Here is a 25,294-nt window from a genome sequence, read left to right as displayed (position 1 = left end):
GCTGCTTCCTCACCTTTCTGCATCTTTTCGTTTCCTTTGTTTTCGTCTGTATTTTTAAGCCTTTTTCTGTCTCCTCGTCACTTTTGTCTCTTTGGTTTCGTCACCTTTCTTTGCCGCCATTTTGTTTAGTTTTGTTTATTTGTTGTTATGCATCTTTGACTCTTTTTTGTAGCGCTGTGTCTCCTTGTGGTTTTTCTTTCTCTGTCACCTTCAGCTCTTTGCGGACGTTTCGTGAGTTTTCGTGGCCGCTTCGTGAGTTTCGTGGCCGCTTCGTGAGTTTCTGCGGTCGTTTCGTGAGTTTCTGCGGTCGTTTCTTGAGTTTCTGCGGTTGTTTTGTGAGTTACTGCGGTCGTTTCGTGAGTTTTCGTGGCCGCTTCGTGAGTTTCGTGGCTGTTTCGTGTGTTTCTGCGGTTGTTTCGTGAGTTTCTGCGGTTGTTTCGTGAGTTTCTGCGGTCGTTTCGTGAGTTTCTGCGGTTGTTTTGTGAGTTTCTGCGGCCGTTTCGTGAGTTTTCGTGGCCGCTTCGTGAGTTTCTGCGGCCGTTTCGTGAGTTTATGCGGTCGTTTCGTGAGTTTCTGCGGTCGTTTCGTGAGTTTTCGTGGCCGCTTCGTGAGTTTCGTGGCTGTTTCGTGAGTTTCTGCGGTTGTTTCGTGAGTTTCTGCGGTCGTTTCGTGAGTTTCTGCGGCCGTTTCGTGAGTTTCTGCGGTCGTTTCGTGAGTTTTCGTGGCCGCTTCGTGAGTTTCGTGGCTGTTTCGTGAATTTCTGCGGTGGTTTCGCTAGTTTCTGCGGCCGCTTCGTGAGTCTGCGGTCGTTTCGTGAGTTTGAGTCTTTGCAGTCGTCGCTTTGGTCAGTTCGAGTCTCAGGAGTTATTTAGCATCTGTCTGTTCTGCAGCTTTTCAGGCTGTTTGAGTTTATTATTAATTTCTTTGATGCATTTCTTTTGATCTGTTGCTGCTCGGCTCGTTGCGTTTCGCTGCTTCTCTTTGATGTTATTTTATGAGTCTTTGTAGCTGTTTTCTGTCACTTTCACATCATTTTTATGCTCGCTGTCTGTCGGCTTCATTGTTCTACATCTTTTTGCTGATACGCATCTTTGTGTTCATTTCCATCTGTGGTTTGTTTGTTTCTGTAGTTTAGTTGAATCTCACGTCTCTTTATTCCCGTTCTGTCTCTTTATGCTTATTTTTTGTGCCTTTATAGTCTGTTAGTTTCTGTTATTTCACTACAAACACGTTAATCTTCCTTTGAAGCTGCACAACTGAACTCTTCTAGTTTATTTTTAATCAATCAAACAGCCGAAATCTGTGCAAACATGTTTGAAAAGTTTAGATTTAGACGACAGAGACGTGTTTTTCACCTCCTGAAGGCAGCGAGACACTGACATCCGTCAGCCTACAGTCATTCCTCGCCGCCCACAGCGCCTCATACCGAACATTCGTCTTTTTGTCTCCGTGGCTGCAGAGGCCGAGATTCAGTCCTCCATAACTCAGATAATTAACTGTGTTGTTGAAACAGAGCATTCATCTCAAAGCAGGAGCGAGCTTCTCTGCGTTCTGCAGCTCGTGTTCGGAGGACGCCGTCTCCGGGTTAATCAGCAGCTCCTTTCACACGTAAACGAGGTCAGACATTAATTCGTGTTGAAGCTCAAACACACAGCGGACTCCGGGGACCGTTGGGTCTGATGGTGGAGGCTGGACGCTGCTGATAAAAGACTGGGCGTTGTTCTGTGGGGGGGGGCAGCAGTTTAAAGCTGCCTTCCCACTTCCTGTGGACCCCCTCCACGCACACACCCCGTCTCCAGCATGGCTGACTGGGGACCGGGTTAAACACCAACTTCCTCTGCCTCAGGTGGTGCCAGCTCCTGATTGGCCAGCAGGTAACCGTGTGTGTGACGCACTGATTGGCCAGCAGGTAACCGTGTGTGTGAAGCACTGATTGGCCAGCAGGTAACCGTGTGTGTGAAGCACCTGTCCAGCTCCTGATTGGCCAGCAGGTAACCGTGTGTGTGACGCACTCTCCTGATTGGCCAGCAGGTAACCGTGTGTGTGAAGCACCTGTCCAGCTCCTGATTGGCCAGCAGGTAACCGTGTGTGTGACGCACTCTCCTGATTGGCCAGCAGGTAACCGTGTGTGTGACGCACTCTCCTGATTGGCCAGCAGGTAACCGTGTGTGTGACGCACTCTCCTGATTGGCCAGCAGGTAACCGTGTGTGTGAAGCACCTGTCCAGCTCCTGATTGGCCAGCAGGTAACCGTGTGTGTGACGCACTCTCCTGATTGGCCAGCAGGTAACCGTGTGTGTGACGCACTCTCCTGATTGGCCAGCAGGTAACCGTGTGTGACGCACTGATTGGCCAGCAGGTAACCGTGTGTGTGACGCACTGATTGGCCAGCAGGTAACCGTGTGTGTGACGCACTGATTGGCCAGCAGGTAACCGTGTGTGACGCACCTGTGCATGTTGCCGTTGGTGGTGAAGGTTTGTCCGCAGACGTTGCACTTGTACGGTCTCTCCCCGCTGTGGACCAGCATGTGTCTGTCGAGCGACGAGGCCGAGCTCAGGCACTTCCCGCAGATGCTGCAGGAATGATCCGTGGCACCGGTGTCGGCGTTGTGCTGCGGGGGCGAGAGCGCAGGTGTCGGCGCGGCAACCACAGCTCAGATGTGCTCGTGATGACCGAGGCGAGGACTTACCTGCCGGATGTGCATGGTCAGCTGGTGCTGAGTCTGACAGTTCTTGTTGCAGAGCGGACAGATAAAAGCTGAGCTGTCGTCTTTGGTGTCCTGAAGAAACACAAAAGCTCGTAAAAACAAGGCAAACAGCAACAAATTATATCAAGGGGAAAGCGTCTGCAGCGCCACCTTGTGGCTGAAAGCAGATTAGGTCATAAACTCCGCCTCCATTACAGAAGATGAGCTGAACGAATTAATTATGATCCATATTCTTTAAAACTCCTGATCAGCATCAGTTCTTTAACCTTTAAATGTCCTGATCAACAGTTTTTCACAGTTTTTCTTTGGACATTTTCTGCTTTTTCCCTCCTCTTCAGTCCTTGTTCCTGAGCATTTTCAGTGTTTTCTTTGTTCAGCTGCTTAACTCTGACCTTTGACCCATTCAGGCAGAAAAAAGGCTCCTAACTCAAGGGATGAACCAGTGTTGTGTCGACACAGAACAGACAACTTAGCAAAGAAGCCATTTTAAACTGGATCTTTAGGCACTTTGTCACAAAGACACATCATTTGTTCCCATTTCTTTAGCTGCATCTATGAAAAACAGCAAAGAAAACACAGTTTGACAGACAGAAAATAGGATTTCTGCAGCAACAAGGTGATTCCCAAAGAGCTATTAGCTGAAAACTTGGCATATCTCAGCATGGTGTGCAGTGTGTCCTTAAAACATTTGAGGAAACTGGACAAGTGGAGGACAAAAGAAGAAGTGTCAGGCCTAAAAAACTATCTCCAGCAGATGAACAGGATCTGAAAGTGATGTCCTTAAGAAAGAGGAAAAATTCCAGCTGTGACCTGACAGGACCTGAGAGATGCATCTGGACCTTCAGCTGATCCATCTACTGTTGGCCCAAGCCTCATCAGAAATGGTCTCCATGGAAGGGTGGCTGTCAAGAAGCCGTTCTTAAGGAAGGGAAACAGGGAGAAAAGGCTGAGCTGTGCCAAACGACACAAGAAGTGGACTGAAAATCAGTGGCAACAGGTCTTATGGAGGGATGAATCCTCCCCAGAGCCGGACCTCAACATTATTGAAGCAGTGTGGGATCATCTGACAGAGAACGGAACAAAAGGCAGCCCACATCCAAAGAAGAGCTTTGGGATGTCCTTCAAGAAGCCTGGAGAACTATTCCTGAAGACTCCTTAAAGCAACCTGCTAACAACAGGTGAGGTTAAGGCCCAGTAAGCCTCATGAATAATGTCTGATAGTTTTTTAGGGCCTCAGCAGTTAGACCTGATGTCTGATGCCTCTGAACAGCTGCACACATCTGTTTGTGTTTTTGTCATTGTGGGGACCCTGAAAACTCACAAGGAGCCTAACCTGAAGCCCAAAACTAAGTTCCAGGCCTCAAATGACCTTTAAAAGGACAACATCCCAAACCGAGGACCCAATCTGAGACACATCCCCACTGAGCCGGTTTCAAACATTAAGTCTGTTCTGCTGATTCTCGTTTGAGGAAATCTTGAGAAAACAATCTCTTCAAATTACTTCACACACACACATCCTCCGTTCAAACAGAACTTCCCTTTTCCTGTCGCAGCCACAGGAAGTGATGACGCAACGTGGAATGCCAGAGTGCATGATGGGAAAGGAGAAAAGTACCACAGTGACGAGGCAAAAACAAGAGCATGGGAGAGGAGAGGAAGCTGTGGATGGCAGAGAGATGGAGGCTGAGTGGAGTCGCCGTGTTTTTACCTGGTTGCGCCGTGCGTTGCGGCTGGGCGGCGCCCTCATGGCGGCCGTGAGGGACTTGTTGGGTGAAGGGCTTCAAGCAGAAAAGAAACAAAGAATATATTTAATCTCAGAGATGCAACTGCTTTCACAGATAGTTAGCGTTAGCTTTAGCGTTAGCTTCACACAACACTTCTGGTGGGTTTGTTTTGGGAAACAAAACAAGTAAATGTGGGATTAAAGTGTTTGGTTTGTCCTGATAAACGTGCACGTCTGCTGCAGACATGCAGTTTAAATCCCATCAGGAGAGATGACCACAGGGAACATTTTATCCCCACCTCCCCCGCTGATGCTAATCCTGCACAAAGGTGGACTCAGATGGAGTTCTGCGTCTCCATTTTAGATAAAGTTTCCATATTTCTAAGTAAAAATATGACACAAAAGGTTCATGCATTAATGGAGAGCTCCAATATTCAGACTTTCAAACAGCTGCAGATGTGCAAATACTTCTGTGGAGAGGAAAAAAGACCAAAAACTGGAACATTTCTGAAGAAAAGTGAAGAATTTGATACAGTTTTAATTAAAAAGCCTTTAAGAAAACCCGTTTTTGATGCTTCATCTTAACATAAATAGCAACATGGATTAGCTTCGGGATGGTTTCTGGGTTGAAAGAGGTGCAGAACTTTATTTTTAGCAGAATACTTTGACTCTGGAGCTTTTAATTAACTCAACTTTTTATCTAAAACCTTTTGTTTTAGCATGTTTCTCCCCAGATGATTGGGTTAAAAACACCAAAATGTTCCCTTCACCTGGGCGAGGGGCCGGCGGAGGAGTTGGCTGAAGTGACTCCACTCTCTCCTTCTTCTCCTCCGCCTCCATTTATGGTCCCTGCTGCTGACATCACCGCTGACATCATGGCGTTGATGGAGGAGAGGTCTCCTCCCCCTCGGTCTCCGTTCTGCAGCTTCTCTCCTCCACTTGTTGCTCCCTCCGACACGCCGTTGATCGCTCCTGAAGGAGAGTTTTTACTCTTACCTTCTCTTAGCTCAAATTTGCTCAAACTGCGAAGGTGTGCCGCGTACCTTTGAGGTTATTGTGCGTTTTCTCCTCTTTTAGCTCCGCCTCCTTCTTGTTTATCTCGGTGTTGGCTCCTCCCCCCTCGGGCATCTCCTCTGTGGAGCTCTCCATGACAGCTGGAACGAGAACAGACACACAAACAAGTTTATTGACGAGCACCGAGAGCATCAGCAGTGACTTTAACCCACGAAGAAGAAGCTGGGCCTCATTCTGACATGTGAGGAGACGTTAAACGGGACGTTTTTTCAGTGGAGTCTGGTGTGTGAAGGTTGAAGGTTGACTGAGATGAGAATAGCTCAGGAGCTCGGCAGCTTGCCCAGAACGCTGCCGACCACAGTGTCTGGTTTCAGAGGAAAATCCTCCATTTTTTAAAAGACTTTCAGGGATTCGGAGGCGGAAGCATCCGAGTTTCTGAGTGATTTCTACAGGAGGAACACGGATGAAGCCAGAGGACGACCTTCCGTGTGTCAGGGAGCAGCTCTGGCTCAGCGCCGACTGGATCAGAGGCGACAAAACGGCGGGTTTACGGCCCTCACACCTGTTTCTAACGGGACCGGGAGGAGGGAGGATGGTGGAGGAGAGAAGGGGCTTTTCTCAGAGAGGACCACAGCTAATTACAGTTTCCTGCTGGGCCGCCCCCACAGGAAGACGCTCTCCAGAGCCGACCACTTCCTCCTCCAGAGCCCAGACTGTGTCGCATTCCTCGTTAAAAGGAGCAAACGCTCGCAGAAGGACTTTAAGGGGAGAAAAATACGCTTTAAATACTTTTTCTGCACGGCGGCATTTAATTACAAGTTTTACTTTGGATGAGGACATAAAAACAACCTGCAGCAGAGAGTGAGAAACTAAGTGAACCCCTGATCCAGCAGCTTCAGCAGCAGTGAGTTTAAAACTAAGTGAACCCCTGATCCAGCAGCTTCAGCAGCAGTGAGTGAAAAACTAAGTGAACCCCTGATCCAGCAGCTTCAGCAGCAGTGAGTGAAAAACTAAGTGAACCCCTGATCCAGCAGCTTCAGCAGCAGTGAGTTTAAAACTAAGTGAACCCCTGATCCAGCAGCTTCAGCAGCAGTGAGCTGCAGTGATGGTTTCCTGTGGGACGTTATCAGTCTCTCTCATGGTTCTGGAGGAATCTCGGCCCTCTTCTCTCCAGCGCTGCTTCAGCTCATTGAGGTTTGCAGCTTTGGTTTCTGCACAGCTCTCTTAAGGTCCCACCACAGCATCTCAGTCAGGCTGAGGTCTGGACTCTGACTGGACCATTGCAGCACCTTGATTCTTTCCTTTTTCCCACATTCTGCTGTAGATCTGCTGCTGTGTTTGGGATCTTTGTCCTGTTGATGAGCCAGTTTCAGCCCAGCTTTAGCTGTGGGACAGATGGCCTCACATCTGACTCTAGAATACTTTGGTATCCAGAGGAGTTCATGGTGGACTCAATGACTGCAAGGTGCCCAGGTCCTGTGGCTGCAGAACCAGCCCAGATCATCAGCCCTCCACCACCGTGCTTGACAGCTGGTATGAGGTGTTTGTGCTGATATGCTGTGTTTGGTTTCCTCCAAACGTGCTGCTGTGCATTAGGACCAAACATCTCCACTTTGCTCTGGTCTGTCCAAAGGACATTGTTCCAGAAGTCTTGAGCTTTGTTCAGATGCAGCTTTGCAAACCTAAGCTGTGCTGCCATGTTCTTTTTAGAGAGAAGAGGCTTTCTCCTGCAGCCCTTCCAAACAAGCCATCCTTGTTCAGGCTTTTTCTAACTGTGCTGTCATGACCTTTGACCTTTAACATGCTAACTGAGGCCTGGAGAGTCTGAGATGTAGCTCTGGGCTTCTTCACCTTGGGGTGACCTTTAACCTTTAACATGCTAACTGAGGCCTGTAGAGTCTGAGATGTAGCTCTGGGCTTCTTCACCTTGGGGTGACCTTTAACCTTTAACATGCTAACTGAGGCCTGTAGAGTCTGAGATGTAGCTCTGGGCTTTTTCACCTTGGGGTGACCTTTAACCTTTAACATGCTAACTGAGGCCTGTAGAGTCTGAGATGTAGCTCTGGGCTTTTTCACCTTGGGGTGACCTTTAACCTTTAGCATGCTAACTGAGGCCTGTAGAGTCTGAGATGTAGCTCTGGGCTTTTTCACCTTGGGGTGACCTTTAACCTTTAACATGCTAACTGAGGCCTGTAGAGTCTGAGATGTAGCTCTGGGCTTCTTCACCTTGGGGTGACCTTTAACCTTTAACATGCTAACTGAGGCCTGTAGAGTCTGAGATGTAGCTCTGGGCTTCTTCACCTTGGGGTGAACTTTAACCTTTAACATGCTAACTGAGGCCTGGAGAGTCTGAGATGTAGCTCTGGGCTTCTTCACCTTGGGGTGACCTTTAACCTTTAGCATGCTAACTGAGGCCTGTAGAGTCTGAGATGTAGCTCTGGGCTTTTTCACCTTGGGGTGACCTTTAACCTTTAACATGCTAACTGAGGCCTGTAGAGTCTGAGATGTAGCTCTGGGCTTCTTCACCTCGGGGTGACCTTTAACCTTTAGCATGCTAACTGAGGCCTGTAGAGTCTGAGATGTAGCTCTGGGCTTTTCCACCTTGGGGTGACCTTTAACCTTTAACATGCTAACTGAGGCCTGTAGAGTCTGAGATGTAGCTCTGGGCTTCTTCACCTTGGGGTGACCTTTAACCTTTAGCATGCTAACTGAGGCCTGTAGAGTCTGAGATGTAGCTCTGGGCTTCTTCACCTTGGGGTGAACTTGCTGGGACGTCCACTCCTGGGAAGACTGACAGCTGTCCTGAATGTTTTCCACTTGTGAATAATCTTTCTCTCTGTAGAATGATGGACTCCAGATAGTCTGGAAATGGCCTTATAACCCTTCCCAGACTGATGGGCAGCAGCAGCTGCTTCTCTGAGATCATTGCTGGTGTCTTTCCTCCTTGGCATCGTGTTAAACTGACAGAACTCCTGCTTTTATAGAGCTGCTCACACTGACTGATGATCAGTTAATCAGAGCATTGATCAGCAGCTCCTGGCTGCTTCTTACCCTCTGAGTTCAGCGAGGGTTCACTTAGTTTTTCAGTCACTGCTTCAGTGTTTTGTCTCAGTTTTTGTTCCATAAATAATGAGTCAGTGTAACATGTCGTGTGTTGGATTTCCTGAGTTTTAAGACTTTACTTGTTTCTTTAAGCTCTGGAGCAAATGTTTTTGAAAGTTAAACAACAGTCAGAGTCACTCTAAGTGTAACTGGGACTGATAAAGAGTCGTATGAGCGGGTCGAGTCCTTCCAAACAACCTCACAAAACCCAGAAAAAACAGCAGAAGAAGACAGAAAAGAGAAAGGACGAGTGCAGAGCGACTGCTGACAACTGGCAGAGAGCTGTGTTGTGTTTCCACTGACCTCTGAGTGTATCTGACATGACACACTGTTACATGGCCAAGGCAGGTGCACGCACACTCGCAGCCTCTGATTGGCCGAAGCAGCGCTTTTTACAGCCCGTAGAAACGAGCGGCAACAGATGGCTGCGAGAGCAGAGGAGGAGGGATGGATGGAGAAACCGAGGAGGACGACAGGCGCCTTCAACACGTCCAACAAGATCAGCTCCCAGCTGAAATTATAACGTTTGAATGATCCGTTTCTGCAGAGTTTTAACCCTGATAAACTGCTTAAAGAGGCCGAAGCTAACGGCGAGCAGCTCCACTTCTCCTGCTCACACGGACGCTTTCAGTCGCTTTCAGATCAGGTTCCGACTCTGAGGCGGAAACCTGGTTCCAGATCAGCGGCGGCTCGATGCCGTAGATCTAAAAACCGGCTACTTTGTGGGTTTGGTTGGGCTCACAGTGACGAACCCGACCGACTGTAACTCTGACCGCCATCACCTGCCGGCCTCCTCGGCCCACACCTGCTCGGTACCAACAGGACGTTTGAACTTTTTAAACCAAGTCTGCACGAAACAGCCTGAAGGTTTAAAATGTCCTTTAAAAAGTGTGTAAAACCAAACCAAACACCGAGCTGATGTTTCCACATCTGTTCCCAGCCATCAGCCAACAAAGCTCTACGACGGTTAAACCTCTCAGACCTGGAGAGACGAGCTTTTTGAAAGCCTGACAAACAGAAGTTACCCAGCGTGACTTTTAGCTCGACTTCTGAAAGGCACACGATGCTTCTCCAGAGAAATCAGAGGCCAAAGAAACAAACAAGCGGCCTGATTTAGTCCGTTAGAGACGCCGAACTAACGAAGCAATTTGGCAACGTGCAACTTCTGAGGCTTGATGTGTCGTCATGAAGTGGTTAAAAGTGCATAAACAACAAGAACGAACGGCTGGAAATATCACAGATAAATATTTGTACGATGCAGCTGAGGGTTAAATCACAGCTGTTCAAGTTTATATATATTTGAATGGGAAGCGTTTTGTCCTGAGCTCAGCAGCATCCCAACTTCCAGACGAATTCTGTCTTAAAGGCACTAAAATGTGAGTAATATTCCACCAAAAAGCATCACAATCAGTTCAGTTTCCCATCAAAAGCCGCTGCCTTCAGGCCAAACTGAGGGCAACGATGTCCCGGCAGTACTGTGGGGCACCTGAAAAACCGCTGCCTTCAGGCCAAACTGAGGGCAACAATGTCCCGACAGGACTGTGGGGCACCTGAAAAACCGCTGCCTTCAGGCCAAACTGAGGGCAACAATGTCCCGGCAGGACTGTGGGGCACCTAAGAAACTGTTGCCTTCAGGCCAAACTGAGGGCAACGATGTCCCGACAGGACTGTGGGGCACCTGAAAAACCGCTGCCTTCAGGCCAAACTGAGGGCAACGATGTCCCGACAGGACTGTGGGGCACCTGAAAAACTGCTGCCTTCAGGCCAAACTGAGGGCAACGGTGTCCCGGCAGGACTGGGGCACCTGAAAAACCGTTGCCTTCAGGCCAAACTGAGGGCAACGATGTCCCGGCAGGACTGTGGGGCACCTGAAAAGCCGCTGCCTTCAGGCCAAACTGAGGGCAACGATGTCCCGGCAGGCACCTGTGTGAAGATGTAACCCGCTGACAGGAGGGATGGTGAAGATGTGGGATGAAGGGAGAGCGGAGGAGGGGGCAGAAAGAGGTTTCCTGACACCTAAAGCCCATAAATCCTGCCTCCTTTCATCCGATGAGGCAGCTGGGGCATAAAGAGTGGACAGCAGGAGGCGGCTGCAAGTTTCTGGGATTTCACTATGAAAAAAGGAACTTCTGGAGCTCCGAAGGCTGCGAGTTAAGAAGCCTTTAAAAGTAGAGACACAAAGGGAAAGTGGCACAGCCCACTCACATCTCTTCCTCTTTTATTTCAGCCGTTTATATTTATATCTCTCTTTTAGCGAGGTGGGATATTTGTATCTGCGTTTCCTCCCTGGTGTCGGCTAACACTGGGCTTGGCAGTGGAGATGTGAGGAATAGGGATGGAGGGATGTATGGGGGGAGGACAGAGTCCAGCCACCATATGTTAGCTATTTATTACCCGTCCTAACTGTCGCTCTCTCTTCATCTGCCGTCCATCACCAGCTTCACCTCATTCGAAATGGCCCTGAAACACTCCTGAACCCGTGCTACGTTTTCTAAAGCCTGAGCAACAACTCATTATTTTACTGGAAAACTTCAATGAGTTTATTCAAAATGTTCCAATAAACTCACCTGAATTCCACCACAAAACGAACAAATTTACAATTAAGGATGAAAAAAAATACACCTTTACTTCATCCTCTGTCTGAAACAACTTATTTAAGCTACTGTCCCTTTAAGGACCCAAAACCCTACTTTCCTCTGATTGGCCGGTTTCTGGAAGCCCGCTGATGGTCAGCAGCCGCCTCGTCTGTAGTTTGTGGGTTTGTTCAAATGACTGTATTTAGACTATGAAATCATACTGTTATTTCCTCGTGAAAAATTAAGTAGGAAAACATCGACTCACGAGTTTGAAGCCCAGCTTTAAGCTCACAGGGATTATTGGTTCATACTTCATCTGAATCTTGGGCCATGATTAATATGAACATCTTGTGCTGTAAGATTACAAATATGACTGAAAAAAAAGGAAAGAAAAAGTTTTGATCCCAGATTGGCAATTTTTTTTTTGCTAACAATCATATGTTAGCTATTTAAATTGACTAGCATCCGAGTTTAGCTAATGCGGGTGATGTCAAGATTTTCACTTATTTAATTAGTTTATTTTTTATATATATTTGTTAAATAAAAAAAGGTACTATGAAAACAAATGCTACATTTGCAAAAGTGTTAGTAAGAGCTGTTAAATTCACATTTAGCCATTTAAGAAAGCTAACTGCGTACGCCTGGAGAAGCAATGCTAACACCTGAAGCTAGCTCCCTGCTCCACTGATTGAGCTCCAGTGTAATTGTCTGTTTTCAGTGCTAATGTACTGCTATTGTGATATGATAGCAGCAATAATTAAGGAATATTTTAAAATCGGGAAACAAATCTTCAAGCCAGCGCATGAAATTAATTAACCAACAACAATCAACCAATATTGATGTATTTAAGCTAGTATTTAAGCTAGCACAGTTGGACTCGAGTCAGATTTCATCAGTAGTTTTTTTTCCTTAGATGTTGTAGATGTAATAAATTTATTTTTCAAGTTTAGAAACAAAAATGAAGAAATCTGAAATTATGTCCATGAACATAAAGTTAGCCAAATGTAGGCTAGCAGGGCTAAGTTCTAAAGAAAATGAATAAAACGCCTCAAAGTTCGACAGTTTTAAGAATAATTTTTTACTTTTTCTGCTGCCGGTTTTGGTTTCTAAAAAATTATTCTTAAAACTGTCGAACTTTGAGGCGTTTTATTCATTTTCTTTAGAACTACAGCGAATTAGCAGCAGTGGTTAGCACATTAGCCCTGCTAGCCTACATTTGGCTAACTTTAATTTCATATTTCTTTATTTTTGTTTCTAAACATGAAAAATGAATTTGGCTAACTTTAATTTCCGATTTCTTTATTTTTGTTTCTAAACATGAAAAATGAATTTGGCTAACTTTAAGTATGAGGGGCAGTGTTGAGCTGGTTAAGTGTTCCTGAAAGAGACTGAAAACTTCGCAGTAATGACCCCGAGCAGACGGTGCTTGTTAAACCTCTTTAATGCTGAGCTGCTGTAATGACAGTGATTGAGAGAAGTGATGCTGCTGTTGGACCCAGCAGCAGAAACTGAAAGAATGTCTCTTTATCTTTCTGTTTCTGAGTCGGAGTCGACCACAACAGGAAGCCGACACTCACGGGAGTCACAAGAGAGCGCTTTGCTGCTTCCCCATGTGCGAGAGAGATTGATGGTTCCTCTCGATGACCCCCCCCCCCTCTTCCTCCATCTAACACTCAGCTGCCATCACCCATCCTCCACTCCTGTCTCTGAGCAGGACTTTGCCCAAACTTGTTAACACACTCTTACGAAACTGAACATCCCGAAGCAGATAGCGTTCCTGCTCCGCTCTGCGAGGTCAAAGCTACGACTCAGAGCATTTTCCCCACAAAGCAGACTTCTGGTGGCTCTTCCTCTGCTCCCCATCCTCCCTCCTCTTGCATCATCTGTTCGTTGGGGCTCATTCCTGCTCAGCCAGTGGTTCCCCTCCGGCTCGGTTACACATTGACTGTGGGAGTGTGTGTTTGTGGTGGAGTGAAGTGGAGTTTAGACCCGCCGTGATAAAGTGTTGAGATAGCATCAACGGTGTGTCAGCTCCACTGTACGGCATACCAAAGCCAGGGGGCAGGCAGAGGGGGAGGGGAGCATCTCAGCCAACCACCGAACCCCACTCACTGTGGAAAATGTCTGCCTGCTCTCAGCCAATCAGCTGCCAGATTCCTCAACTCTCAAACACACACACATTCATCTCTGCATGTTCCGCCTCATCCTTTTAATGACACAGAGCCAAAGTTGACAAAAACAATCCTCTTCATACATGAAGAACTGGCCAAAAAGCTTTGAATGAGCATTTGTTTGGGATTAAACTCCTGATCAGCCGCATTCCTGTAACCTTTAAAGTGTCCTGATCAACAGTTCTGCAGCTTTCTGAAACCTTTAAAGTGTCCTGATCAATAGTTCTGCAGCTTTCTGAAACCTTTAAAGTGTCCTGATCAACAGTTCTGCAGCTTTCTGAAACCTTTAAAGTGTCCTGATCAACAGTTCTGCAGCTTTCTGAAACCTTTAAAGTGTCCTGATCAATAGTTCTGCAGCTTTCTGAAACCTTTAAAGTGTCCTGATCAACAGTTCTGCAGCTTTCTGAAACCTTTAAAGTGTCCTGATCAATAGTTCTGCAGCTTTCTGAAACCTTTAAAGTGTCCTGATCAATAGTTCTGCAGCTTTCTGAAACCTTTAAAGTGTCCTGATCAATAGTTCTGCAGCTTTCTGTAACCTTTAAAGTGTCCTGATCAATAGTTCTGCAGCTTTCTGTAACCTTTAAAGTGTCCTGATCAATAGTTCTGCAGCTTTCTGTAACCTTTAAAGTGTCCTGATCAACAGTTCTGCAGCTTTCTGAAACCTTTAAAGTGTCCTGATCAACAGTTCTGCAGCTTTCTGAAACCTTTAAAGTGTCCTGATCAATAGTTCTGCAGCTTTCTGTAACCTTTAAAGTGTCCTGATCAATAGTTCTGCAGCTTTCTGAAACCTTTAAAGTGTCCTGATCAATAGTTCTGCAGCTTTCTGAAACCTTTAAAGTGTCCTGATCAACAGTTCTGCAGCTTTCTGTAACCTTTAAAGTGTCCTGATCAACAGTTCTGCAGCTTTCTGAAGCTCTTTCACAGTTTTTCTTTGGACATTTTCTGCTTTTTCCCTCATTTTCAGTCCTTGTTCCTGAGCATTTTCAGTGTTTTTTCTTTGTTCAGCCACTTAACTCTGACCTTTGACCCATTCAGGCAGAAAAAAGGCTCCTAACTCAAGGGATGAACCAGTGTTGTGTCGACACAGAACAGACAACTTAGCAAAGAAGCCATTTTAAACTGGATCTTTAGGCACTTTGTTACAAAGACACATCATTTGTTCCCATTTCTTTAGCTGCATCTATGAAAAACAGCAAAGAAAACACAGTTTGACAGACAGAAAATAGGATTTCTGCAGCAACAAGGTGATTCCCAAAGAGCTATTAGCTGAAAACTTGGCATATCTCAGCATGGTGTGCAGTGTGTCCTTAAAACATTTGAGGAAACTGGACAAGTGGAGGACAAAAGAAGAAGTGTCAGGCCTAAAAAACTATCTCCAGCAGATGAACAGGATCTGAAAGTGATGTCCTTAAGAAAGAGGAAAAAATCCAGCTGTGACCTGACAGGACCTGAGAGATGCATCTGGACCTTCAGCTGATCCATCTACTGTTGGCCCAAGCCTCATCAGAAATGGTCTCCATGGAAGGGTGGCTGTCAAGAAGCCGTTCTTAAGGAAGGGAAACAGGGAGAAAAGGCTGAGCTGTGCCAAATGACACAAGAAGTGGACTGAAAATCAGTGGCAACAGGTCTTATGGAGGGATGAATCCTCCCCAGAGCCCGGACCTCAACATTATTGAAGCAGTGTGGGATCATCTGACAGAGAACGGAACAAAAGGCAGCCCACATCCAAAGAAGAGCTTTGGGATGTCCTTCAAGAAGCCTGGAGAACTATTCCTGAAGACTCCTTAAAGAAATGACAGAAAGCTCGTCTCAGAGGGTTCAGGCTGTGTTGGAATCTGCCTCAGATTCTGGGTTTATGTTCATGTTTGAACCTGTTTCAGTGAATCTCTGCAGCTGCTTCCTGTTTTTATGTTAATATGTAAAGAAATTAAGCTGATCAGGAGTTTTGCTGCTTTTATTGTATCAATAAGCTGTTATTGGTCTTTTTCATGTTGAAAACATCTGGATGTAAGAAACGAACATTCAGTGCCTTTAAAGAGACAGAATATATTTTGTATAATCGTCATACAAAACTTTCACTTCCTCTTTAAAAATCATGTCGCAACTTAGACAAAGTCTGACCGACGACGAACGTCTTTGAAACAGTTGAGCTGAACAAAACCTTCATAAAAAAGTAAATTTGCTCATTTAAATCTCCTTCAGGGCAACACTGAAGCAGTTCTTATTGCAAACACTGACTGAACTGTGAGCTGAAGCAGAGACAGATGAACCAAAGATGTTCAGGAAATAGACAGAACCCTACAAACAGCTGCACTGATGGAGGATTAAACGTTTGAGTTCACAGCAACAAACCTCCAGCAGGAAAATAATAAGAGATGAAAGCTGGCAGGTGGTCACATGACAGAGGGAGGAGGCGGCAGGTGAGGCAGCGGTTACAGGTGTGCGTCTGACTTTTGTGAAACTGGATGGAAGACGGCGGAAATGTTCAAGGAAGAATGAAAAGGAGGAGAGAAGTGAAGGTGGGTCAAAAGGCAGGGATGATGGAGGGATGAAAGGAGGGAGGAGCATATTTACCCGTCCTTTTCGTAAAGCAACGCTCACTCGCTTGTTCGCTCGAGTCTCGGGGACGGGGCGGGAGGGGGCGGGGTTTGTTGTGTTTGTGTCTGCAACCACTGCTCACACTGCAGGGGGAGAGCACAAAGAGACGGTCAGTAACACAACAACACACACTTTTACACATGTACGGTCTCACAGAGATGAACACAAGGCCTCGTTTACACTAAATCAGACAGAAAACAAACTAAAGGACACAAAGTAACAACAAAATGACACAAAATAACAACAAAATGACACAAAATGACTCAAAGTAACAACAAAATGACACAGTAACAACAAAATGACACAAAATGACTCAAAGTAACAACAAAATGACTCAAAGTAACAACAAAATGACAAAGTAACAACAAAATGACAAAATAACAAAATGACAAAATAACAAAATGACACAAAGTAACAACAAAATGACACAAAGTAACACAAAATAACAACAAAATGACACAAAGTAACACAAAATAACAACAAAATGACACAAAATGACACAAAGTAACAATAAAATGACACCATGTAACAACAAAATGACACAAAATAACAACAAAATGACACAAAATGACACAAAATAACTAAATGACACAAAGTAACAACAAAATGACACAAAATGACACAAAATGACACAAAATAACAACAAAATGACACAAAATAACAACAAAATGACACAAAGTAACAACAAAGCAATTAAACTAAATCAGACAGAAAACAAACAAAATTACAGAAAGTAACAACAAAGCAAACATAAACAGGTCCTCAGAACGAAATGTAAATAAAAACATTTACACACAAACAAAAGAAACAATAACATGAACGATCACAACAAAAACAAAAGAAATTAAACCCAAATCCGACTACAAAAGAACAAATTTACCAACAACAAACAAACAGACGAGCTGGGAGCGTTAATATGGACACAAGGAGCCTTTTTAGCTCACGATACAAACACATCAGGGTGTGAAGGGGACAGCAAAAGGTTCACATTAACAAGAATAATTCACAACATGCAGCGACGGCACGAAAAGCCTCTTAAAAATTCATGTTTCAGCAGTTAAACTGAACTCTTTGCTCACATAAAACTACGACTTCACACAAAAAGTACAGAGGTCAGTTTGCTGCCGATATAATCACGGCGGTCAGATAGCGTGCACTGAACTGTGGCGACGCCATGCAGGCCGACAGTGGCCCGGTGCATCATGGGAAACAGAGAGATACCTGGTATCTGCACTATGTAGGCCAAAGTCAGATAACGAGAACACGCTGTGCGTCTGTAAGGCTTGTTTGACATAATAACTACAGCTGGCCAGGTGTTATTTATTAGGAAAAGTCAGCGAAGTTTAAAAATGAGGCGTCAAAATAAGACAAAAGCATCCTAATAAAGAGCAGAAGAAGAAACAAGAGGGCAAAGTCTAGAACAAATGGAGGCTTAGCTGAAATGCACAAAGGATAATCTGCTGACAGAGGAGGTAAGAAGAGGGAGGGCGGAGGAGGAAGAACTCGCAAGAAAATACACGATAAGAGAAAAAGATGGAGGGATAAAAGGATGCGACAGGCTGCAAAGCTCATGGATGTATTTATGGATGGAGGGATGATGAGGAAAAAGAGAGGGGGGAAGGAGACAGAAAGATTAAGAGCTTAGAGGGCTGGTAAGGCTAATTAGGAGGCAAGTGAGGATGGAGGTGAGGAGGATGGGAGGAAAATAAGGAAAGAAAATGTTTAAAACAACATTGCCGATTATGATTACCCATCATTAGGTTTTAGAAAGCAGATAAATGGGAAAATATGTCAACTTTTATCACGAATAAAGACACTTAGATGCTACAGATTCAATGAGATATTCACTGACCTCTGAGCTGTCATCATACATCTGTTTATAGGTGGAAAGTTCAATCAAATTCCACGTTTAAATGTTTAAAGTATCTGTTCTGGCATTAAATGCCACCTTCACACCAGCATCCTGTCCAACTACAGCCGAAATAAATAATAATGTAGATTATCATCACTGTGTAGGTCACACTGAAAGTATAAATGTGGATATAATGCTCAAATTAGTTCAGTTTGGCTTCATTTATGGTTTTTAACCTGCTAAATTTACTGCCCGAGTGGCATAAAAAAAGGCTTAGTCCTTATCTGCCCACTTTGTCCACAAAGGGGATGATTAGTGCTAAAGAAATTAATTTAATCCAGATTTCCCCGAGATGTTTTCAAGCCAACACCAGAAATAACATCAACCGTCCTGGTTTTGTATGTGCTGCGGTGGAGCTGCTGTCAGTGTTAATGGGTTGAACACTGTTTGAGATAAAGGAGGTGTAAGCTGATACAGGGAGGTGCCACTGCTCCCACCTAAACTCGGATTTATCACCATGCGCCCCCTCCAACACACAAAGTCCCCGCTAAGCCAGCAGCAAATGAGCTAGCCCCGCTAACTCACTTTAGCTTTGTTCTGATACAGACAGATGCCTCATTTGCAGCGTTAAACAGCTCCACACAGCTTAAAAACTGATAACTAGGCCTAACAACAACAAATATTCCAACTGGGAAAGGCTTTACATTGTTATAAGAAAAACAATTACATTAAACTCTTAATGTATCAGATATTTAGTAGAAGCTACATGTTCTGAGGCTGTTTCCACACATAAGAAACCATCCTAGCATGTTTTACTGCTTGCATAAACATCTGATGATGCTTCTGGCTCCATTTAAAGAAAATAATCTAATAAAAAATATATATATAGCTAATATTGATTTAAAAACCCAAACATAAAAATAGTAGATAACAGAGATAGCAAAGTGTTAGCATCAGTAATTAAGAATATCACAGCTGCATTAAAAAACTCAGTTTGTTATCATTTTTCTGGACAAACAGCTGGAAAACCTACTTTAAATACTGAAATACTTTATTGAAACTAAATTAACACCAATATCAGTGATTCTTGTAAGCAATTTTTATCTTGATAACACCTACTAGCATGCTAAAATTCCACTTTTTAGCTTGATTGCACGTTAAACAATGCCTCAGATTTAAAGCAAAATTTAAATTTATTTCAATACAAGTGTACTAAAATAACTAATTAACTGTAATAGCAACAAACTTCTAAAAACTAACAACTCTGAGGCTATTTTAACACATTTTCATGACTTGAGTCATTAAAATAGTCCCACTGTTGTGTGCTAAAGCTCAACTTTTTAGCATTAGCATGTATCTGTTTAATGCTAGTTCCAATACATTTCTGCTGGTTAATTTAATGCATTTTGATGACTTGTGCTAGCATGTTTCAAATCTTTATTGGCAATAGAAATGTTTTGTTTTTTTCCCCCCACTTTGATTCACAGGAAAGTTGAGGATTTATGTTGCTTCAACAAGTTAAATTAATCACCAAAGAACTGAAGTAAATGTAGATATTTGAAGCTGTGACACTTTTCTAGAGATTAACAGTTAGCATAACATCACATTAAACATGCTAGCACACTTATAGCATCACTTTTTTCCCTCTCAAAGTTTTATTTTACTATGGATGTAAATTATTTCTATTTAAACCTAATGTTTTTAATAAAATTTTCAGAAATGTACCTTCATTTTCTAATTTCAATAAAAAAAAGCATGAAAAGAGATGAACCTATGATTATTTTTCTGCTACTTTTAGTTTTTAGAATACTTTTCTAATTGCACGTTTGTTTAGTCTTAAATGAACTTAAAAAGCTAATTAAAACATTTTATTTTTGCAGCAAAGGTTCTGTTAAATGTGTCCAGTGAAGAACCGTCATTAATAACTCACTAAGTGACTGAAACATTAACCAGCTGTGGTGCTGGTTAGTCTGTTACAGTGTAACTGGGTTAAGTGGGAATAAACGAGAGGAACGACGGCACCGAACATGAGAGGGTTTGTGCATGAAAAGATGCTTCCAACAACAGGCCTGGATGGTGATGAGCGGCCTGTAACACACTCTGAGGGTAAAAATAACCCGAGAGCAGGAGGAGGAATGTGTGCGCTGAAGAATGCTGCTCGGCTTCTGGTTGACAGGCATGGACAAGTGCAGAGGGAGGCGGGAGAGGAGGAGAAACACCTGAGCAGAGTCAGGAAAGCAGAGTCTTAGAGGAGAAAGGAGGAGAAACACCTGAGCAGAGTCAGGAAAGCAGAGTCTTAGAGGAGAAAGGAGGAGAAACACCTGAGCAGAGTCAGGAAAGCAGAGTCTTAGAGGAGAAAGGAGGAGAAACACCTGAGCAGAGTCAGGAAAGCAGAGTCTTAGAGGAGAAAGGAGGAGAAACACCTGAGGAGAGTCAGGAAAGCAGAGTCTTAGAGGAGAAAGGAGGAGAAACACCTGAGCAGAGTCAGGAAAGCAGAGTCTTAGAGGAGAAAGGAGGAGAAACACCTGAGCAGAGTCAGGAAAGCAGAGTCTTAGAGGAGAAAGGAGGAGAAACACCTGAGCAGAGTCAGGAAAGCAGAGTCTTAGAGGAGAAAGGAGGAGAAACACCTGAGCAGAGTCAGGAAAGCAGAGTCTTAGAGGAGAAAGGAGGAGAAAAGAGAAGAAAAGAGGAGAAACACCTGAGCAGAGTCAGGAAAGCAGAGTCTTAGAGGAGAAAGGAGGAGAAACACCTGAGCAGAGCCAGGAAAGCAGAGTCTTAGAGGAGAAAGGAGGAGAAACACCTGAGCAGAGTCAGGAAAGCAGAGAGTCTTAGAGGAGAAAGGAGGAAAAACTGGAGAAAACAAAAGAGAAAAAACTGGAGAAAACGAGAAAACTGGAGAAAATGAAAAAATAGGAAAAAACTGTAGAAAAGGGGAAAAATGAGAAAAGGGGAAAACAGGAAATGTGCTTATGGTGAAGCGTTGGTCTTTAAAGCCATTAAAAAAAGTTATGTTGATGTGTAAAAAGATTTTAATGAGTAATTTAGAAAATCTGGTTTATTGACGACTTTCTTTCTATGAACGCTTCTATAGACGCAGACTTTGTTCTTTACAGTTTGGATGAATACAGACTTACTTCATAGTTTGGAAAATGTAAGAAATATCAGGCCAGTTCTGCCGGTTTCTGCATGAATGTGGACTAAAACCAGTGTTTGCTCCACCTGTTAAACAACAACAGATTCAGTTTATCACAAAACTACACCGAACCCTCGCATCTCAGCACCAGATCCATCAACTTTGTGTCACTTTTACATCTGCAACTGAATCAGAATAAACTTCCTCAGCCCAGAGCTTCCAGCATCTGAGCCGTGTGATCTTTCAGAGGGCCTCTGGACTTTAGTTTTACAGGAAGCAGGGCGTTTAATCGCGGCTCCACACGTTTCGCTGATACAGCGCAGCGATCCAGCGGCTGAGGAGGGAGAAAAAGGAAGTGAGACAAGAAAGAAAGAAGTGAACGTCTTCGGAGAGACAGAATCCCGTCAGACCAGATGAGCCGCTTCGCTGCTGATCCTGAGCGCCCTCCCTGAACCAAACTCTGCCCTGATTGGCTCCCCGCCTGCCACCCTTCATGTAAGATGACAGCAGATAGGCTGCCAGGCTGGCATGCTGCCCGACTCCTGCCTCAAGGACATCAACACCTCCACTCCCTCTGTGCTCTCGGTTTCAGCTTTGTGGCTCGGTATGTTTCTGCCGAGCATCCTTATCAACACACACACACACGAGTCAATACGTGCAGTTACTGGTTAACTTTGTGCTCAAGTCTCATCATGTGCTGAGTGACATCTCCAGAGCTCATAAACGTGCCTCTGAGACCTTCCACATGTGCGAGGATGGCTGCAGGATGGCTGCAGGATGGCTGAAAGATGGCCGGAGGATGGCCGAAGGATGACCAAAAGATGGCCGAAAGATGGCTGAAAGATGGCCGGAGGATGGCCGAAAGATGGCCGGAGGATGGCTGAAAGGATGACCAAAAGATGGCCGGAGGATGGCTGCAGGATGGCCGAAGGGTGGCCGGAGGATGGCCGAAAGATGGCCGGAGGATGGCTGAAAGATGGCCGGAGGATGGCCGAAAGATGGCCGGAGGATGGCCGAAAGATGGCCGGAGGATGGCTGAAAGGATGGCTGAAAGATGGCCGGAGGATGGCTGAAAGGATGACCAAAAGATGGCTGCAGGATGGCTGAAAGATGGCCGGAGGATGGCTGAAAGGATGACCAAAAGATGGCCGGAGGATGGCTGCAGGATGGCCGAAGGGTGGCCGGAGGATGGCCGAAAGATGGCCGGAGGATGGCTGAAAGGATGGATGAAGGATGGCTGAAGGATGGATGAAAGATGGCCGGAGGATGGCTGAAAGATGGCCGAAAGATGGCTGCAGGATGGCTGAAAGATGGCCGGAGGATGGCTGAAAGGATGGATGAAGGATGGCTGAAGGATGGATGAAAGATGGCCGAAAGATGGCTGCAGGATGGCTGAAAGATGGCCGGAGGATGGCTGAAAGATGGCCGAAAGATGGCTGCAGGATGGCTGAAAGATGGCTGCAGGATGGCTGAAAGATGGCCGGAGGATGGCTGAAAGATGGCCGGAGGATGGCTGAAAGATGGCTGAAAGGATGGCCGGAGGATGGCCGAAAGATGGCCGGAGGATGGCCGAAAGATGGCCGGAGGATGGCCGAAAGATGGCCGGAGGATGGCCGAAAGATGGCCGGAGGATGGCTGAAAGGATGGCTGAAAGATGGCCGGAGGATGGCTGAAAGATGGCTGAAAGGATGGCTGAAAGGATGGCCACAGGACGGCCAGTGTGTGTGGACGGTGTTTAAATGCGCTGGTTGCAGCCTGATGCCTCAGCCCGTCATGACGCAGCAGTAATGCTTCCTGTCTCACATCGCGGGCCGATTCCTCATTTCAACACGGGAATGGCAAGAAAATGAAAGGTTTGCACCAAGTGCCACCAGCTGACTTCTGAAGAGGAGCAGCTGGGAGGTTTCTGCTCACGCTGGGGAGGGTCTGAGCTCTGAACCTGGGCCCTCACACATGAAAAGAAGGCTGCCGTAACGTGGAAAGTAAAGACCAGGAGGACAGTTTGATCCTCTGGGAAAAGAGCCCACAGAGAGGATAACAGCAGGAGGTACAACGGAGCCTCAGATGAGCCAACCTTTACCAAAGAGACGCCACATCTCCAGCTGGGTGTGTCCCGGTTCAATTAACTTATGATCCAGCTGCGACGCCACAACATGCCACCGGATGTCAGATACCAAATCTGACTCCCAGCGCATTTATTGGACATTTATCTGACATCCAACACAGGCAGAGTGGGTCATAAAGACAAAGTGAACGTCATTAAATTTAATCTAAAACTGATTTATGACTTTTATCACCGATTTAACACTTTATTTTTGACTTGTTCAAAGTTTAGTTTCTGTCATTTTACCTCTCCTGTTTCTTAATTCATCGATTTTTTGTCAATTTACACACTTTTTGTAAAGTTTTCCATCTAAATTTGTATTTATAATCAAATCTTTTTTTATTTTATTTTTTTACATTTCATGTTTTGTGTCATTTTACGTCTAATTTCTGTAGTTTGGGTCAATTTATCTCTAATTTAGTCATTTTACACTTTATTTTTATTATATTATCCATACATTTTGGTCATTTGATGTGTCATTTCTGTCATTTTGGTCACTTTGCATAATTTTATACCCGTTTTATTTAGCATGTTTGGATCATTTCACAGTTTAATGTCCGTTTTCTTAACAGTACGCGGTTAAAGACACTTGGACCAAGGCTGCAGCGTCAGGAAAACCTTCACATCAGAGACTGAAGCTGTGGCCTGATGGAAGCCTTGATGGTATTTGTAGTTTTTAAAGTTTTTAAAGCTTCAGGTCGTTGGGTTAATGCACTCGTTGTTCTACAGAGACGGCGGTTGAACCCTGATGAATGATAAGTGTGAAACGCTGATTTCAGCCACATCACAGCCTTCTGCATCTTGTTCTGGTCTCACTCAGACCTGCAGATACTTTCTACGTTTCAACACAAACAGAAACCGGACCCACTGCGGCTCGTGTCCATTTCAACGCTTTAAATGAACATCTTCATCACGTTTCAGTCGGACTTCTTCTCCACCCTCCCCTTACTCCAGCTTTCTGTAATTACAGCCATGGAGGTGGTGTGGGGGCGGAGTCACAGTGAACGTGGCGAGCAGCTGCCTCGCACACAAACAGGTGTCAGGGACAGCCAGCGACCCCTGAGAGGCTCCCATTCATCGGCGGCGCGCTAACAGATGCTAACCTGTGAGGACGGTCAGCAGATGCTAACCTGGAACCAGAGATCCTGACAAACATTTGTGCTGCTGCCACTTTAACCCTGCGGGACCCGTCAAACACAGCAGCCTCAGATTTATGCTGCACTCTCCGCTCTTCTTCTCACCCGTAACCATATATCACCATCATTCATGGTTCTTATTCACCTTTTCCCTGACTTTGCTTCTTCTTTTGTCTGTTTGTGGCTCTTTTCTGGGGATTCTGATCCCCTTAAAGTCTGTTTGGGCCCATTTTTACGCCTCACTTCGGTTCGGTTCAACCGAAGAGCCGTCGAACACTGGTGGATGTTTGGTGGCAGATTTGGAGCCCCTGCGTTTCCTGTCCTGATGCTAACCGAAGGCTCTGCTACATCCTCACTGCTTCTTCACCCATTTCAGGGCTGATCTGAGGCTGCTGAGGCATCTCAGATCTCCTTTTCTGAGCCTCTTCATCTCTCCATCCATCCCTCCTCCTCCTCCTCCTCCTCCTCCAGCAGTTGTCTCTCTGCTCAACAAGCGACACATTCATGGCTTGTTCGTGCACGCTCGCAGCAGCTGGCACATGCACGCCGCCTGCTAACACAGCTGGGAGTGTGTGCATGTTTCAGTAATAACACACACACATATTTGCGGGTGGACAGAAAGTTGTGTGTCGGAGGAAGAGGAGGGAACCCCCGCACACACACACGTGCACACACACACGTGCACACACACACGTGCACACACATGCACAGCTGGCCACATCCATAACACAGCGACAGGCTGCTGTTGTCCTTCAGAGCGGCTGAGCCCTCCTCCACCTACAGGAACCGGTTCAGCTCAGCAGAACCGGTTCTGCATGATGGAGAATAAACATTCTCACGTCATCTTTGTGCTTGTTTTACTTCTTATTATGTTGTCCTTTAGAGAGTCTGCCTCCGTGTCGTCTCCATTTTGCATTTTTTAGCGCTCTTAATCGTCACTTTGAGTTGTTTTACGGAGGTGAGACGATCCGATGCTGGAAGGAAAACCCTTTTCAGTCCAGGTCAGGTTGTTTTACTCTCAAACATTTCAAAGAAGCTGCAGCTTTCCTTGCTTTCTTTGTAAAGCACGGAGGCAGACTTTCATCGCTCCCGGCACGCAGCAGATCTTCCTCCTTTGTTTTTTAAAGCCCAGCTCCTCCTCATCGTCGCTGCATGCAAAGCAAACCTTCTCCTTTATC

General features: G+C 45.3%; 1 protein-coding gene across 4 annotated transcripts in view; it reads right to left on the bottom strand.

Moving 5' to 3' along the window:
- The window catches only part of rreb1a (ras responsive element binding protein 1a), a 60,299-nt gene that overhangs the window by 18,054 nt on the left and 16,951 nt on the right, over window positions 1-25,294 (bottom strand). For 2 of the 4 annotated variants that reach the window (XM_072378627.1, XM_072378628.1), the window contains exons 2-7: window positions 15,868-15,974; window positions 5,474-5,584; window positions 5,201-5,402; window positions 4,416-4,485; window positions 2,690-2,779; window positions 2,448-2,611 (exon numbers count right to left, since the gene is read on the bottom strand). In XM_072378627.1, the coding sequence (XP_072234728.1) occupies window positions 2,448-2,611; window positions 2,690-2,779; window positions 4,416-4,485; window positions 5,201-5,402; window positions 5,474-5,579 (632 nt within the window). In that variant the 5' untranslated portion in view covers window positions 5,580-5,584; window positions 15,868-15,974. The remainder of the gene's footprint in view (window positions 1-2,447; window positions 2,612-2,689; window positions 2,780-4,415; window positions 4,486-5,200; window positions 5,403-5,473; window positions 5,585-15,867; window positions 15,975-25,294) is intronic. The other 2 variants (XM_072378626.1, XM_072378625.1) reach the window with 1 other exon arrangement.

Source organism: Leuresthes tenuis, unplaced genomic scaffold, assembly GCF_036924035.1.
Source record: "Leuresthes tenuis unplaced genomic scaffold, fLeuTen1.0.hap1 SCAF_24, whole genome shotgun sequence".
NCBI lineage: Eukaryota > Metazoa > Chordata > Actinopteri > Atheriniformes > Atherinopsidae > Leuresthes > Leuresthes tenuis.
The sequence above is the reverse complement of the archived record's forward strand: the minus strand, read 5'-3'. Positions and strand labels throughout refer to the sequence as shown.